General features: G+C 57.0%; 1 protein-coding gene across 1 annotated transcript in view; it reads right to left on the bottom strand.

The window, feature by feature from the left end:
• PLB1 (phospholipase B1) overlaps positions 1–14,949 on the bottom strand; it is a 200,208-nt gene that overhangs the window by 20,067 nt on the left and 165,192 nt on the right. Inside the window, exons 43-45 of the mRNA XM_077489431.1 lie at positions 13,787–13,861; positions 2,956–3,019; positions 669–727 (exon numbers count right to left, since the gene is read on the bottom strand). Of these exons, the coding sequence (XP_077345557.1) occupies positions 669–727; positions 2,956–3,019; positions 13,787–13,861 (198 nt within the window). The remainder of the gene's footprint in view (positions 1–668; positions 728–2,955; positions 3,020–13,786; positions 13,862–14,949) is intronic.

Here is a 14,949-nt window from a genome sequence, read left to right as displayed (position 1 = left end):
CCTTGCAAATTCCCTCTCCATCTACTCTGAGACATACAATAAATAGCAGCTAGACCTAAAATCATTTTTCTGTATCAGATCAGGCAGCAATTGCGATTGGTTGCCAGCAGTTACAGCATATCATTACTGCTTACTACTAGTTGCTAGAGGTTACAGCACATGTTACGGCTCACTGATTTGTTGCTAAAGGTTACAGCACATCACCTCCTCACAGCAGGGGAACATGATATACATAGGAATGCCACCTTTATTTACATATAAATGCCACCAGTCACAGCTATTTACTTAGTATTGTCGCCGCTATTTACATATGAATGCTGATTATTTACATGTAAACACAGGGTCTGCAGGTGAGTCACTTGCAAACAACAATAGGGCAGAGCTGGGCAGCATTAGTAGCAGCACTTCACACAGATATTAGGACACAGCACAGGAATAAAACTTCAAGGGACAAGGGAATTTAAACCTGGATAGTTGGCAAGTATGAGGCAGCTGCTTTGGGCCCCACAACAATGACAGGGCCCAGGGCAGCTGCCCCTTTTGCCCTGCCTTAAAGGCGGCCCTGGGAACCGATGTGAGTGTGCAATGTACAGGGATAGGGACAATTGTAGACACTCACTCAGGATGGACTGGTGTCTTAATTCAACATTACCAACTATGTGACCTACCGTCAGTGAATCACCCAGCGCTGCCACCACGCGAATGTCGCCGGGACGCAGCTTATTAACTGAAAGAAAAAATAGAAACATTGGAAAACATGAGGAGGAGCAAACTTAATTGGTATCAAAACCAATGATTGTTGATTGTAACATCAACCATGACATTACCAAAATACGTTCAGTTACTGCAGCCCAAATATCCAGCTAATTTGCTGACCCATATTTCTGTGGCCACATGCTCTAGATGTGACAGAAAATGCACAGATAGAGTCAGCGAAAGCTACACCTTTCAGGGTCATACAAGCACTAATGCCGCGTACACACGCGATCGGAATTTCAGCCAGCAAAAGTCCAATGAGAGCTTTTGGTCGTGGGAAATGCGATCGCGTGTACGCGCCATCGGACTTTTGCTGGCGGAATTTCGGCCATCCAAAGTATGAGAGCAGGTTCTCAATTTTTCGGTCGGGAAAAAGTTCCTGTCCGAAAATCCGACGCGCAAAAACTCGGATTCAACTACGAGACGGAAGCGATCGGTCTGGTAAAACTACCGCTCGTAATGGACATAGCACATTCGTCACGCTGAATTTGTTTTAATAGTTTAATGCAGCGTGTTCTCTTCTTCTATACAACTCTAGATTGTAAATGCGCATATTTACACAGAGTTCTCACAAACTTCTTTCTTCATTATTTCTCCTCCTCTCATGAATAAGCTTTTTTTGTTTCTAACCGCTTCCCGACCACCTCGCGCCGATATACGTTGGCAGAAGGGCACGTACAAGGCAGAATCACGAACCTGTACATTGCCCTTTAAGAGGCGGTGTGCGCCCCCGCGCCAAGCTCCGTGAGTCAGGTCGCGGGTCCCGCGGACTCGTTCTGCCACGGGAATACCCGCGATCGCCTCACGAAGAGGAAGAACGAGGAGATGCTAAAGTAAATAATCATCTCCCTGTTCTGCCTAGCAACAGTGTCACTGATCTCTGCTCCCTGTGATTGCAGCAGAGATCAGCGATGTGCAAAACACAGCCACGCCCCCACACAGTTAGCAACACGCCCCTAGGACACAATTAAACCCTACACTGCCACCTAGTGGATAACCCCTTCACTGCCAGTGTCATTTACACAGGAATCACTGCATTTGTATAGCACTGATCGCTGTATAAATGACAATGGTCCTAAAAATGTGTCAAAAATGTCCGATGTGTCCTCCATAATGTCGCAGTCACAATAAAAATCGATGATCGCCGCCATTTAAAAAAAAAAAAGATTAATAAAAATGCCATAAAACTATCCCCTATTTTGAAAACGCTATAACTTTTGCGCAAACCAATCAATAATCACTTACCAAAAATATGTAGAAGAATACGTATCGGCCTAAACTGAGGGGAACATTTTTTTTTTTATATATATTTTTGGGGGATATTTATTATAGCAAAAAGTAAAAAATAATGTGTTTTTTGTTTCAAAATTTTAGCTATTTTTTTGTTTATAGCGCAAAAAACAAAAACCGCAGAGGCGATCAAATACCACCAAAAGAAAGCTCTATTTGTGGGAAAAAAAGGACGTAAATTTTGTTTGGGAGCCACGTCGCATGAACCTCGCAATTGTCAGTTAAAGCGACGCAGTGCCGAATCGCAAAAAGTGCTCTGGTCAGGAAGGGGGTAAAATCTTCCGGGGCTGAAGTGGTTAAAGCCATAATAAATTGGGATTTTTTTTTTTTTTAATGTTCATTTTTTTTTTTTTCTTAATCAAGAACTCCTTTTTTTTGGAATATTTTGAAATTATTTTCTAGTCATCTCCATCATTTTTTTTTTTTTGTGTGTTTTACACAACAACATTATTATCTTGTCTTTTTAAAGCTCAATGAGGTTGATTGGTGTCCCTTGTTAATTGGACATCGTATTTCTTGAATGTACCTGCCTACTCACAAACAAACTGTCCGATTTGAAGAAAAGCACATATAGGCAAGTATTTTCCAAAATATTGCGAATCGTCTCTCGCCAAACTTTCGACTAACACGACATTAGCAGAAGGAGCCCAAAGGGTGGCGCACTGGGTATTGAACTTCCTTTTTATAGTCCCGTCGTACGTGTTGTACGTCACCGCGCTCTTGACAGACGGAATTTGTGTGTGACCGTGTGTACGCAAGACAGCTTGAGCGAAATCCCGTCGGGTAAACCATCAGAGCTTTTTCCGACCAAAGATCCGATCGTGTGTACGCTGCCTAAGACTCGCAGAATAAAAGTTTCCATATAAGGGTGCAGACAGGGAAAGAAGAACATTCTTGATGGTTCCTCACCTGACGTCGGCACGCTGTCAGAGACGGCTGCATAGTTTCGGCATTCCATGTCACTGCCCCAGTTCTGCATCACATAAGAAATACGACATCACTATAGACAGTCATAGGATAAGGTGACCAAATCCGGGGACATAGATATATATATATATATATATTTATTGGCAAATGGTAAACTATTTTCTAAGCATAATTTTCCTCAAACTATATATGCAGTGTATGCGATACGTGTTTATGGAGCGATTATATAATGTATACTATACGTTATTTCTCACATGTCCTCCATGAGATAAAAAAAAAAAGATACTTTTTAACACTTTTAGGGATATGACTACGAAATGTCAAGAAGAAAAAAATTTAATGCGTATTTTGTATTTTATTCTTACCAAAGAAGCGCAGAGGTGCGTTATGTACAGAGTACAGAGTTCGGAGGTGCGCTATGTACAGAGTTCAGGGGTGCGCTATGTACAGAGTACAGGGGTGCGCTATGTACAGAGTACAGGGGTGCGCTATGTACAGAGTACAGGGGTGCGCTATGTACAGAGTACAGAGTTCAGGGGTGCGCTATGTACAGAGTACAGGGGTGCGCTATGTACAGAGTACAGAGTTCAGGGGTGCGCTATGTACAGAGTACAGAGTTCAGGGGTGCGCTATGTACAGAGTACAGGGGTGCGCTATGTACAGAGTACAGAGTTCAGGGGTGCGCTATGTACAGAGTACAGGGGTGCGCTATGTACAGAGTACAGGGGTGCGCTATGTACAGAGTACAGGGGTGCGCTATGTACAGAGTACAGAGTTCAGGGGTGCGCTATGTACAGAGTACAGGGGTGCGCTATGTACAGAGTACAGAGTTCAGGGGTGCGCTATGTACAGAGTACAGGGGTGCGCTATGTACAGAGTACAGGGGTGCGCTATGTACAGAGTTCAGGGGTGCGCTATGTACAGAGTTCAGGGGTGCGCTATGTACAGAGTTCAGGGGTGCGCTATGTACAGAGTACAGGGGTGCGCTATGTACAAAGTACAGAGTTCAGGGGTGCGCTATGTACAGAGTACAGAGAAGCGGCTGTCAAATGCTTTATTGAAAGCCACACAGGGAGATTGTTGCTTGTAACTCTCCCCAACGCCGACCATCTGTGAGGTTGCCCGGGTCCCCTCTGCTGAGCTCAGGACCAGCTGTGCTGGCTTATCAATGGCCCTGCCAGGGACAAAACCAGGTACAGTCTTGGTCCGGGGACAGTGTCCTCAGTCCGGGGACGGTGTCCTCAGTCCGGAGACAGTGTCCTCAGTCAGGGGACGCTGTCCTCAGTCCGGGGACGGTGTCCTCACTCCTCAGTCCGGGGACAGTGTCCTCAGTCCGGAGACGGTGTCCTCAGTCCGGGGACGGTGTCCTCAGTCCGGGGACGCTGTCCTCAGTCCGGGGACGCTGTCCTCAGTCCGGGGACGGTGTCCTCAGTCCGGGGACGCTGTCCTCAGTCCGGGGACGCTGTCCTCAGTCCGGGGACGCTGTCCTCAGTCAGGGGACGGTGTCCTCAGTCAGGGGACGCTGTCCTCAGTCAGGGGACGCTGTCCTCAGTCAGGGGACGCTGTCCTCAGTCCGGGGACGCTGTCCTCAGTCAGGGGACGCTGTCCTCAGTCAGGGGACGGTGTCCTCAGTCAGGGGACGGTGTCCTCAGTCAGGGGACGCTGTCCTCAGTCCGGGGACGGTGTCCTCAGTCCGGGGATGGTGTCCTCAGTCAGGGGACGCTGTCCTCAGTCCGGGGACGGTGTCCTCAGTCAGGGGACGCTGTCCTCAGTCAGGGGACGCTGTCCTCAGTCAGGGGACGCTGTCCTCAGTCTGGGGATGGTGTCCTCACTCCTCAGTCCGGGGACAGTGTCCTCAGTCCGGGGACGGTGTCCTCAGTCAGGGGACGCTGTCCTCAGTCCGGGGACGGTGTCTTCAGTCCGGAGACGGTGTCTTCAGTCCGGAGACGGTGTCCTCAGTCCGGGGACGGTGTCCTCAGTCCGGGGACGGTGTCCTCAGTCAGGGGACGCTGTCCTCAGTCCGGGGACGGTGTCCTCACTCCTCAGTCCGGGGACAGTGTCCTCAGTCCGGGGACGGTGTCCTCAGTCAGGGGACGCTGTCCTCAGTCCGGGGATGGTGTCCTCACTCCTCAGTCCGGGGACGGTGTCCTCAGTCCGGGGATGCTGTCCTCAGTCCGGGGACGCTGTCCTCACTCCTCAGTCGGGGGACGGTGTCCTCAGTCAGGGGACGGTGTCCTCAGTCAGGGGACGCTGTCCTCAGTCCGGGGATGGTGTCCTCAGTCAGGGGACGCTGTCCTCAGTCAGGGGACGGTGTCCTCAGTCCGAGGACGGTGTCCTCAGTCAGGGGACGCTGTCCTCAGTCAGGGGACGCTGTCCTCAGTCCGGGGATGGTGTCCTCACTCCTCAGTCAGGGGACGGTGACCTCAGTCAGGGGACGCTGTCCTCAGTCAGGGGACGCTGTCCTCAGTCCGGGGATGGTGTCCTCACTCCTCAGTCAGGGGACGGTGTCCTCAGTCCGGGGACGGTGTCCTCAGTCCGGGGACGGTGTCCTCAGTCCGGAGACGGTGTCCTCAGTCCGGGGACGGTGTCCTCAGTCCGGGGACGCTGTCCTCAGTCCGGGGACGCTGTCCTCAGTCCGGGGACGCTGTCCTCAGTCAGGGGACGGTGTCCTCAGTCAGGGGACGGTGTCCTCAGTCAGGGGAAGGTGTCCTCAGTCAGGGGACGCTGTCCTCAGTCCGGGGACGGTGTCCTCAGTCCGGGGATGGTGTCCTCAGTCAGGGGACACTGTCCTCAGTCAGGGGACGGTGTCCTCAGTCAGGGGACGGTGTCCTCAGTCCGGGGAAGGTGTCCTCAGTCAGGGGACGCTGTCCTCAGTCAGGGGACGCTGTCCTCAGTCAGGGGACGCTGTCCTCAGTCCGGGGACGCTGTCCTCAGTCAGGGGACGCTGTCCTCAGTCCGGGGACGCTGTCCTCAGTCCGGGGACGCTGTCCTCAGTCAGGGGACGCTGTCCTCAGTCAGGGGACGCTGTCCTCAGTCCGGGGACGGTGTCCTCAGTCCGGGGACGGTGTCCTCAGTCAGGGGACGCTGTCCTCAGTCCGGGGACGGTGTCCTCAGTCAGGGGACGCTGTCCTCAGTCAGGGGACGCTGTCCTCAGTCAGGGGACGCTGTCCTCAGTCCGGGGATGGTGTCCTCACTCCTCAGTCCGGGGACGGTGTCCTCAGTCCGGGGACGGTGTCCTCAGTCAGGGGGCGCTGTCCTCAGTCAGGGGACGCTGTCCTCAGTCAGGGGACGATGTCCTCAGTCCGGAGACGGTGTCCTCAGTCCGGGGACGGTGTCCTCAGTCCGGGGACGGTGTCCTCAGTCAGGGGACGCTGTCCTCAGTCCGGGGACGGTGTCCTCAGTCCTCAGTCCGGGGACAGTGTCCTCAGTCCGGGGACGTGTCCTCAGTCAGGGGACGCTGTCCTCAGTCCGGGGATGGTGTCCTCACTCCTCAGTCCGGGGACGGTGTCCTCAGTCCGGGGACGCTGTCCTCAGTCCGGGGACGCTGTCCTCACTCCTCAGTCCGGGGACGGTGTCCTCACTCCTCAGTCCGGGGACGGTGTCCTCAGTCCGGGGACGGTGTCCTCAGTCAGGGGACGGTGTCCTCAGTCAGGGGACGCTGTCCTCAGTCAGGGGACGGTGTCTTCAGTCCGAGGACGGTGTCCTCAGTCAGGGGACACTGTCCTCAGTCAGGGGACGCTGTCCTCAGTCCGCGGATGGTGTCCTCACTCCTCAGTCCGGGGACAGTGTCCTCAGTCCGGGGACGGTGTCCTCAGTCAGGGGACGCTGTCCTCAGTCCGGGGACGGTGTCCTCAGTCCGGGGACGCTGTCCTCAGTCAGGGGACGCTGTCCTCAGTCAGGGGACGCTGTCCTCAGTCAGGGGACGCTGTCCTCAGTCAGGGGACGCTGTCCTCAGTCCGGGGACGGTGTCCTCAGTCCGGGGACGGTGTCCTCAGTCAGGGGACGCTGTCCTCAGTCCGGGGATGGTGTCCTCAGTCAGGGGACGCTGTCCTCAGTCAGGGGACGCTGTCCTCAGTCCGGGGATGGTGTCCTCACTCCTCAGTCCGGGGACAGTGTCCTCAGTCCGGGGACGGTGTCCTCAGTCAGGGGACGCTGTCCTCAGTCAGGGGACGCTGTCCTCAGTCCGGGGACGCTGTCCTCAGTCCGGGGACGGTGTCCTCAGTCCGGGGACGGTGTCCTCAGTCAGGGGACGGTGTCCTCAGTCAGGGGACGGTGTCCTCAGTCCGGGGACGGTGTCCTCACTCCTCAGTCCGGGGACAGTGTCCTCAGTCCGGGGACGGTGTCCTCAGTCAGGGGACGCTGTCCTCAGTCCGGGGATGGTGTCCTCACTCCTCAGTCCGGGGACGGTGTCCTCAGTCCGGGGACGCTGTCCTCACTCCTCAGTCCGGGGACGGTGTCCTCAGTCCGGGGACGGTGTCCTCACTCCTCAGTCCGGGGACGGTGTCCTCAGTCCGGGGACGCTGTCCTCACTCCTCAGTCAGGGGACGCTGTCCTCAGTCCGGGGACGCTGTCCTCAGTCAGGGGACGGTGTCCTCAGTCAGGGGACGCTGTCCTCAGTCAGGGGACGCTGTCCTCAGTCCGGGGATGGTGTCCTCAGTCAGGGGACGCTGTCCTCAGTCAGGGGACGGTGTCCTCAGTCCGGGGACGGTGTCCTCAGTCAGGGGACACTGTCCTCAGTCCGGGGACGGTGTCCTCAGTCCGGGGACGGTGTCCTCACTCCTCAGTCCGGGGACAGTGTCCTCAGTCCGGGGACGGTGTCCTCAGTCAGGGGACGCTGTCCTCAGTCCAGGGACGGTGTCCTCAGTCAGGGGACGGTGTCCTCAGTCAGGGGACGGTGTCCTCAGTCCGGGGACGGTGTCCTCAGTCCGGGGACGCTGTCCTCAGTCCGGGGACGGGGTCCTCAGTCCGGGGACGGGGTCCTCAGGCCGGGGACAGTGTCCTCAGTCAGGGGACGCTGTCCTCAGTCAGGGGACGCTGTCCTCAGTCCGGGGACGCTGTCCTCAGTCTGGGGACGCTGTCCTCAGTCCGGGGACGGGGTCCTCAGTCCGGGGACAGTGTCCTCAGTCCGGGGACGGTGTCCTCAGTCAGGGGACGCTGTCCTCAGTCCGGGGATGGTGTCCTCACTCCTCAGTCCGGGGACAGTGTCCTCAGTCCGGGGACGGTGTCCTCAGTCAGGGGACGCTGTCCTCAGTCCGGGGACGCTGTCCTCAGTCCGGGGACGGGGTCCTCAGTCCGGGGACGGGGTCCTCAGTCCGGGGACGGTGTCCTCAGTCCGGGGACGGTGTCCTCAGTCAGGGGACGCTGTCCTCAGTCCGGGGATGGTGTCCTCACTCCTCAGTCCGGGGACAGTGTCCTTAGTCCGGGGACGGGGTGCTCAGTCCGGGGACAGTGTCCTCAGTCCGGGGACGGTGTCCTCAGTCCGGGGACGGTGTCCTCAGTCAGGGGACGCTGTCCTCAGTCAGGGGACGCTGTCCTCAGTCCGGGGACGGGGTCCTCAGTCCGGGGACGGGGTCCTCAGTCCGGGGACAGTGTCCTCAGTCCGGGGACGGTGTCCTCAGTCCGGGGACGGTGTCCTCAGTCCGGGGACGCTGTCCTCAGTCCGGGGACGGGGTCCTCAGTCCGGGGACGGGGTCCTCAGGCCGGGGACAGTGTCCTCAGTCAGGGGACGCTGTCCTCAGTCAGGGGACGCTGTCCTCAGTCCGGGGACGCTGTCCTCAGTCTGGGGACGCTGTCCTCAGTCCGGGGACGGGGTCCTCAGTCCGGGGACAGTGTCCTCAGTCCGGGGACGGTGTCCTCAGTCAGGGGACGCTGTCCTCAGTCCGGGGATGGTGTCCTCACTCCTCAGTCCGGGGACAGTGTCCTCAGTCCGGGGACGGTGTCCTCAGTCAGGGGACGCTGTCCTCAGTCCGGGGACGCTGTCCTCAGTCCGGGGACGGGGTCCTCAGTCCGGGGACGGGGTCCTCAGTCCGGGGACGGTGTCCTCAGTCCGGGGACGGTGTCCTCAGTCAGGGGACGCTGTCCTCAGTCCGGGGATGGTGTCCTCACTCCTCAGTCCGGGGACAGTGTCCTTAGTCCGGGGACGGGGTGCTCAGTCCGGGGACAGTGTCCTCAGTCCGGGGACGGTGTCCTCAGTCCGGGGACGGTGTCCTCAGTCAGGGGACGCTGTCCTCAGTCAGGGGACGCTGTCCTCAGTCCGGGGACGGGGTCCTCAGTCCGGGGACGGGGTCCTCAGTCCGGGGACAGTGTCCTCAGTCCGGGGACGGTGTCCTCAGTCAGGGGACGCTGTCCTCAGTCCGGGGATGGTGTCCTCACTCCTCAGTCCGGGGACGGTGTCCTCAGTCCGGGGACGCTGTACTCAGTCCGGGGACGCTGTCCTCACTCCTCAGTCCGGGGACAGTGTCCTCAGTCCGGGGACGGTGTCCTCAGTCCGGGGACGGGGTCCTCAGTCCGGGGACGGTGTCCTCAGTCCGGGGACGGGGTCCTCAGTCCGGGGACGGTGTCCTCAGTCCGGGGACGCTGTCCTCAGTCCGGGGACGCTGTCCTCAGTCCTCAGTCCGGAGACGGTGTCCTCAGTCCGGGGACGCTGTCCTCAGTCCGGGGACGCTGTCCTCACTCCTCAGTCCGGGGACAGTGTCCTCAGTCCGGGGACGCTGTCCTCAGTCCTCAGTCCGGAGACGGTGTCCTCAGTCCGGGGACGCTGTCCTCAGTCCGGGGACGCTGTCCTCACTCCTCAGTCCGGGGACGGTGTCCTCAGTCCGGGGACGCTGTCCTCAGTCCGGGGATGGTGTCCTCACTCCTCAGTCCGGGGACAGTGTCCTCAGTCCGGGGACGGTGTCCTCAGTCCGGGGACGCTGTCCTCAGTCCGGGGACGCTGTCCTCACTCCTCAGTCCGGGGACGGTGTCCTCAGTCCGGGGACGCTGTCCTCAGTCCGGGGACGCTGTCCTCACTCCTCAGTCCGGGGACGGTGTCCTCAGTCCGGGGACGGTGTCCTCAGTCCTCAGTCCGGAGACGGTGTCCTCAGTCCGGGGACGCTGTCCTCAGTCCGGGGACGCTGTCCTCACTCCTCAGTCCGGGGACAGTGTCCTCAGTCCGGGGACGCTGTCCTCAGTCCTCAGTCCGGAGACGGTGTCCTCAGTCCGGGGACGCTGTCCTCAGTCCGGGGACGCTGTCCTCACTCCTCAGTCCGGGGACGGTGTCCTCAGTCGGGGGACGCTGTCCTCAGTCCGGGGACGCTGTCCTCACTCCTCAGTCCGGGGACGGTGTCCTCAGTCCGGGGACGCTGTCCTCAGTCCGGGGACGCTGTCCTCACTCCTCAGTCCGGGGACAGTGTCCTCAGTCCGGGGACGCTGTCCTCAGTCCTCAGTCCGGAGACGGTGTCCTCAGTCCGGGGACGCTGTCCTCAGTCCGGGGACGCTGTCCTCACTCCTCAGTCCGGGGACGGTGTCCTCAGTCCGGGGACGCTGTCCTCAGTCCGGGGATGGTGTCCTCACTCCTCAGTCCGGGGACAGTGTCCTCAGTCCGGGGACGGTGTCCTCAGTCCGGGGACGCTGTCCTCAGTCCGGGGACGCTGTCCTCACTCCTCAGTCCGGGGACGGTGTCCTCAGTCCGGGGACGCTGTCCTCAGTCCGGGGACGCTGTCCTCACTCCTCAGTCCGGGGACGGTGTCCTCAGTCCGGGGACGCTGTCCTCAGTCCTCAGTCCGGAGACGGTGTCCTCAGTCCGGGGACGCTGTCCTCAGTCCGGGGACGCTGTCCTCACTCCTCAGTCCGGGGACAGTGTCCTCAGTCCGGGGACGCTGTCCTCAGTCCTCAGTCCGGAGACGGTGTCCTCAGTCCGGGGACGCTGTCCTCAGTCCGGGGACGCTGTCCTCACTCCTCAGTCCGGGGACGGTGTCCTCAGTCCGGGGACGCTGTCCTCAGTCCGGGGACGCTGTCCTCATTCCTCAGTCCGGGGACAGTGTCCTCAGTCCGGGGACGCTGTCCTCAGTCCTCAGTCCGGGGACAGTGTCCTCAGTCCGGGGACGCTGTCCTCAGTCCTCAGTCCGGGGACAGTGTCCTCAGTCCGGGGACGCTGTCCTCAGTCCGGGGACGCTGTCCTCACTCCTCAGTCCGGGGACAGTGTCCTCAGTCCGGGGACGCTGTCCTCAGTCCTCAGTCCGGAGACGGTGTCCTCAGTCCGGGGACGCTGTCCTCAGTCCGGGGACGCTGTCCTCACTCCTCAGTCCAGGGACGGTGTCCTCAGTCCGGGGACGCTGTCCTCAGTCCGGGGATGGTGTCCTCACTCCTCAGTCCGGGGACAGTGTCCTCAGTCCGGGGACGGTGTCCTCAGTCCGGGGACGCTGTCCTCAGTCCTCAGTCCGGAGACGGTGTCCTCAGTCCGGGGACGCTGTCCTCACTCCTCAGTCCGGGGACGGTGTCCTCAGTCCGGGGACGCTGTCCTCAGTCCGGGGACGCTGTCCTCACTCCTCAGTCCGGGGACAGTGTCCTCAGTCCGGGGACGCTGTCCTCAGTCCTCAGTCCGGAGACGGTGTCCTCAGTCCGGGGACGCTGTCCTCAGTCCGGGGACGCTGTCCTCACTCCTCAGTCCAGGGACGGTGTCCTCAGTCCGGGGACGCTGTCCTCAGTCCGGGGATGGTGTCCTCACTCCTCAGTCCGGGGACGGTGTCCTCAGTCCGGGGACGGTCCCTGGATATCGGGGACGTCTGGTCACCCTATCAAAGGAGCCATATTCGATGATCACAGTCATTCTAGTATCAGTTCACTTCATCGGTATTTTGAGTTCTGTCGATGTAAATGGCATATACAATATCATATCCAAAATCTCATTGAACCTTTAACACGTTGCTGTCTTTTTCAAAAATAGTTTTCTGTCTTTCTAAATCTTCATGTAAGAGGGGCTTTGGGATTGGCTAGTAATGGCGCCAAGAGCACAAGTCTCCACCCCTCTCCTGTTCTGCTAAACCACCGCCCCTTCCGCTGAGATTAAACCCTCCGCCATCTTGTGCCCTCTCCATGCCTGAGGCCTCCACACAACATTCTCTGCCATTGACCTTCATATCCCAAGGAAGGAAATGTCCACACATGAGTAGAATGGCTGCCAGTGGTGGCTGGTGGTATAATTGTTAGGAGGGGGGGGGGGTCACCAGCACCGCACTTATTCCATCTAGGTTGCGGGCAGTGCTTCCTCCTCCTCGGCTTTGGAGGCTTCCCCTGTGACTCCTCCCTCTTCCTCCTCCTCAACGCCCAATAGGATCGCTTCTCCTCTCGACCAATCGGGTGACAGGTATCAGGACTGGCTTCCTGATTGGCTGGGAGGAGAATCAGGAAGACAATAGCGAATATTATTTCAATTAAAGCCTTAGGCTCTAATCACATGCTTCTACAAAAAAAAAAAACATTGGAATCCATGCGTCCAGCACACTGCATGTAGATTAGGGGCCGGACACATGGATTAGGGGGGGGGGGGGGGTCACTGATGGCTGCACAGACTTGATGGAATTCAGGGAATGGCATACCAGTCACATCACATCGACATACATTCTGGAGCCACTTGGCAATACACAGCCAATCACATTTAGATGACGGTCCGCAGTAGTCACATGTGAAAGCATATGCAGCACTTTAAGCAGCCATCTCTCCCTAACAGCCTCTCCTTGCATTAGTACTCACAGAACCGGCTCTCTGTAGTCACCTTCTCCATGGGTGCACCTCTCACGGGATCCTCCAGGGCGGGGCTGCTGTTAGAAAACAGGATGCCCTGTACAGGCTTTTTGACAGGGCCCCCCAACTCCACCTATACCTCATCCACCCCCCCAAGGTGCAGTAAACAGCGGCACCGACTTTATCTGCCTACGCCCCAAAAAATAAAAGTCCCTTCTTTGCTCCCATCTCCTGGGCCCCTCTGTTGACCAGATGGGGCCCCCGGGAAATGTCATTCAGGCCCTGGCAAGCAAGTAGGCGGGGGATGTAGTCTAGTAAAAGTCAATTGATTTGTTCAGGCACTTCCTGTTTTGGGGTGACAACTTTCTGTTCCTGTCCCCCAATTGTGCTGTGTTGTTGTCACCCTGTTGCATGTAGGAGACTAAAAAAAAAACCTATATGGGAGAATGTGTGCCGCTCGGGCTGTAAGGGATGATAGTCCTGTGCCCACTGCTGTGGCCAGGGGAGGGGCTTGACTGTCCCGGAAGCCGCACACCAATGCAGACCCACTCTTGGCAAGATGAATGGCAGTCTCAGCCCTGACTCCCATCAGGCCACGCCACCAACGCGTTTCGCCTCGCTGCTCAGAGCTTAATCATGGGGATATCCGATTAAGCTGCCATTCATCTTACCAAGGGTGGGTCTCCATTGGTGTGCACATTTTCGTCAAGGCCATACTGACAATCGCCCAGGCACGGTCCACCATTGAAATACCCAGTGCTGCCAGCACCTAGGAGGGTCAGGCCACGTCTCTCTCATATAAAGCAGAGGCTCCACTCTCCAGCAGTCCGACACCTCCCCCGAACACTGATCCAATCAACAGCGCCGCTCAGGGAACGAAAGTTCTGTGGGTTGACCTTCAACAACAGCAGCAATAAGAGAAGTGGGATCCGGGGTCCTGGGGGCCCCAATGATTCCGGGTCACCACCACTTAGAGAAATGGAAATGCTTTCCCTATGGATGGTCTCCTTTTTAGTTATCAAAGGACATCTTACTACAGCGAATAGAAACAATGCAAAAAGAAAGACCACCCCGCCCCCCTTATAATCCATACCGTGATTGGTGCTGGAGTTGTCACGGGGGGGTAATTGTAGTTGCTGTTCTTATAGGTCCTCAGGAATGGCTGAGCCTGGAATAGAATAGAAATACATTTTATGAAGGAGATTGAAAAGAGTTACTTTGTTTCATCTTCATTGCCGGCATCCCAGCCTTCACCACATTCCACCTGCAACAATATAATGGGGTCTGTATATACGGGGTGGGGGAGGAGTGCTCCGGATTTAGGAGTGGTGAAGGGTTGGAGTCTCTTATGTTCCTTTTGGTGTTCAAGCGGAATATATCTATTCGGAACAGATTTTCTTATATTTGGCCGGGCAGAGTCTGCAGACATTAGGGGGGCTGAACTTTGGCCAGTGGGAGAAGAAAATATCCCGGCATCAGTGGAGATAAATAATGCCCCATCATTGGTGTCAGTGGGAGGAATAGTGCCCCATCATTGGTGTCAGTGGGAGGAATAGTGCCCCATCATTGGTGTCAGTGGGAGGAATAGTGTCCCATCATTGGTATCAGTGGGAGGAATAGTGCCCTATCATTGGTGTCAGTGGGAGGAATAGTGCCCCATCATTGGTATCAGTGGGAGGAATAGTGCCCCATCATTGGTGTCAGTGGAAGGAATAGTGCCCCATCATTGGTGTCAGTGGGAGGAATAGTGCTCCATCATTGGTGTCAGTGGGAGGAATAGTGCCCCATCATTGGTTTCAGTGGGAGGAATAGTGCCCCATCATTGGTATCAGTGGGAGGAATAGTGCCCCATCATTGGTGTCAGTGGGAGGAATAGTGCCCCATCATTGGTATCAGTGGGAGGAATAGTGCCCCATCATTGGTGTCAGTGGGAGGAATAGTGTCCCATCATTGGTGTCAGTGGGAGGAATAGTGCCCCGTCATTGGTGTCAGTGGGAGGAATAGTGTCCCATCATTGGTGTCAGTGGAAGGAATAGTGCCCCATCATTGGTGTCAGTGGGAGGAATAGTGTCCCATCATTGGTGTCAGTGGAAGGAATAGTGCCCCATCATTGGTGTCAGTGGGAGGAATAGTGTCCCATCATTGGTGTCAGTGGAAGGAATAGTGCCCCATCATTGTTGTCAGTGGGAGGAATAGTGTCCCATCATTGGTGTCAGTGGAAGGAATAGTGCCCCATCATTGGTGTCAGTGGGAGGA

This window comes from Lithobates pipiens, unplaced genomic scaffold, assembly GCF_037356315.1.
Source record: "Lithobates pipiens isolate NorthernLeopardFrog02 unplaced genomic scaffold, aLitPip1_a1.2 Scaffold_18, whole genome shotgun sequence".
NCBI lineage: Eukaryota > Metazoa > Chordata > Amphibia > Anura > Ranidae > Lithobates > Lithobates pipiens.
Note: the sequence above shows the minus strand (reverse complement) of the source record. Positions and strands in the feature narration are given on the sequence as shown.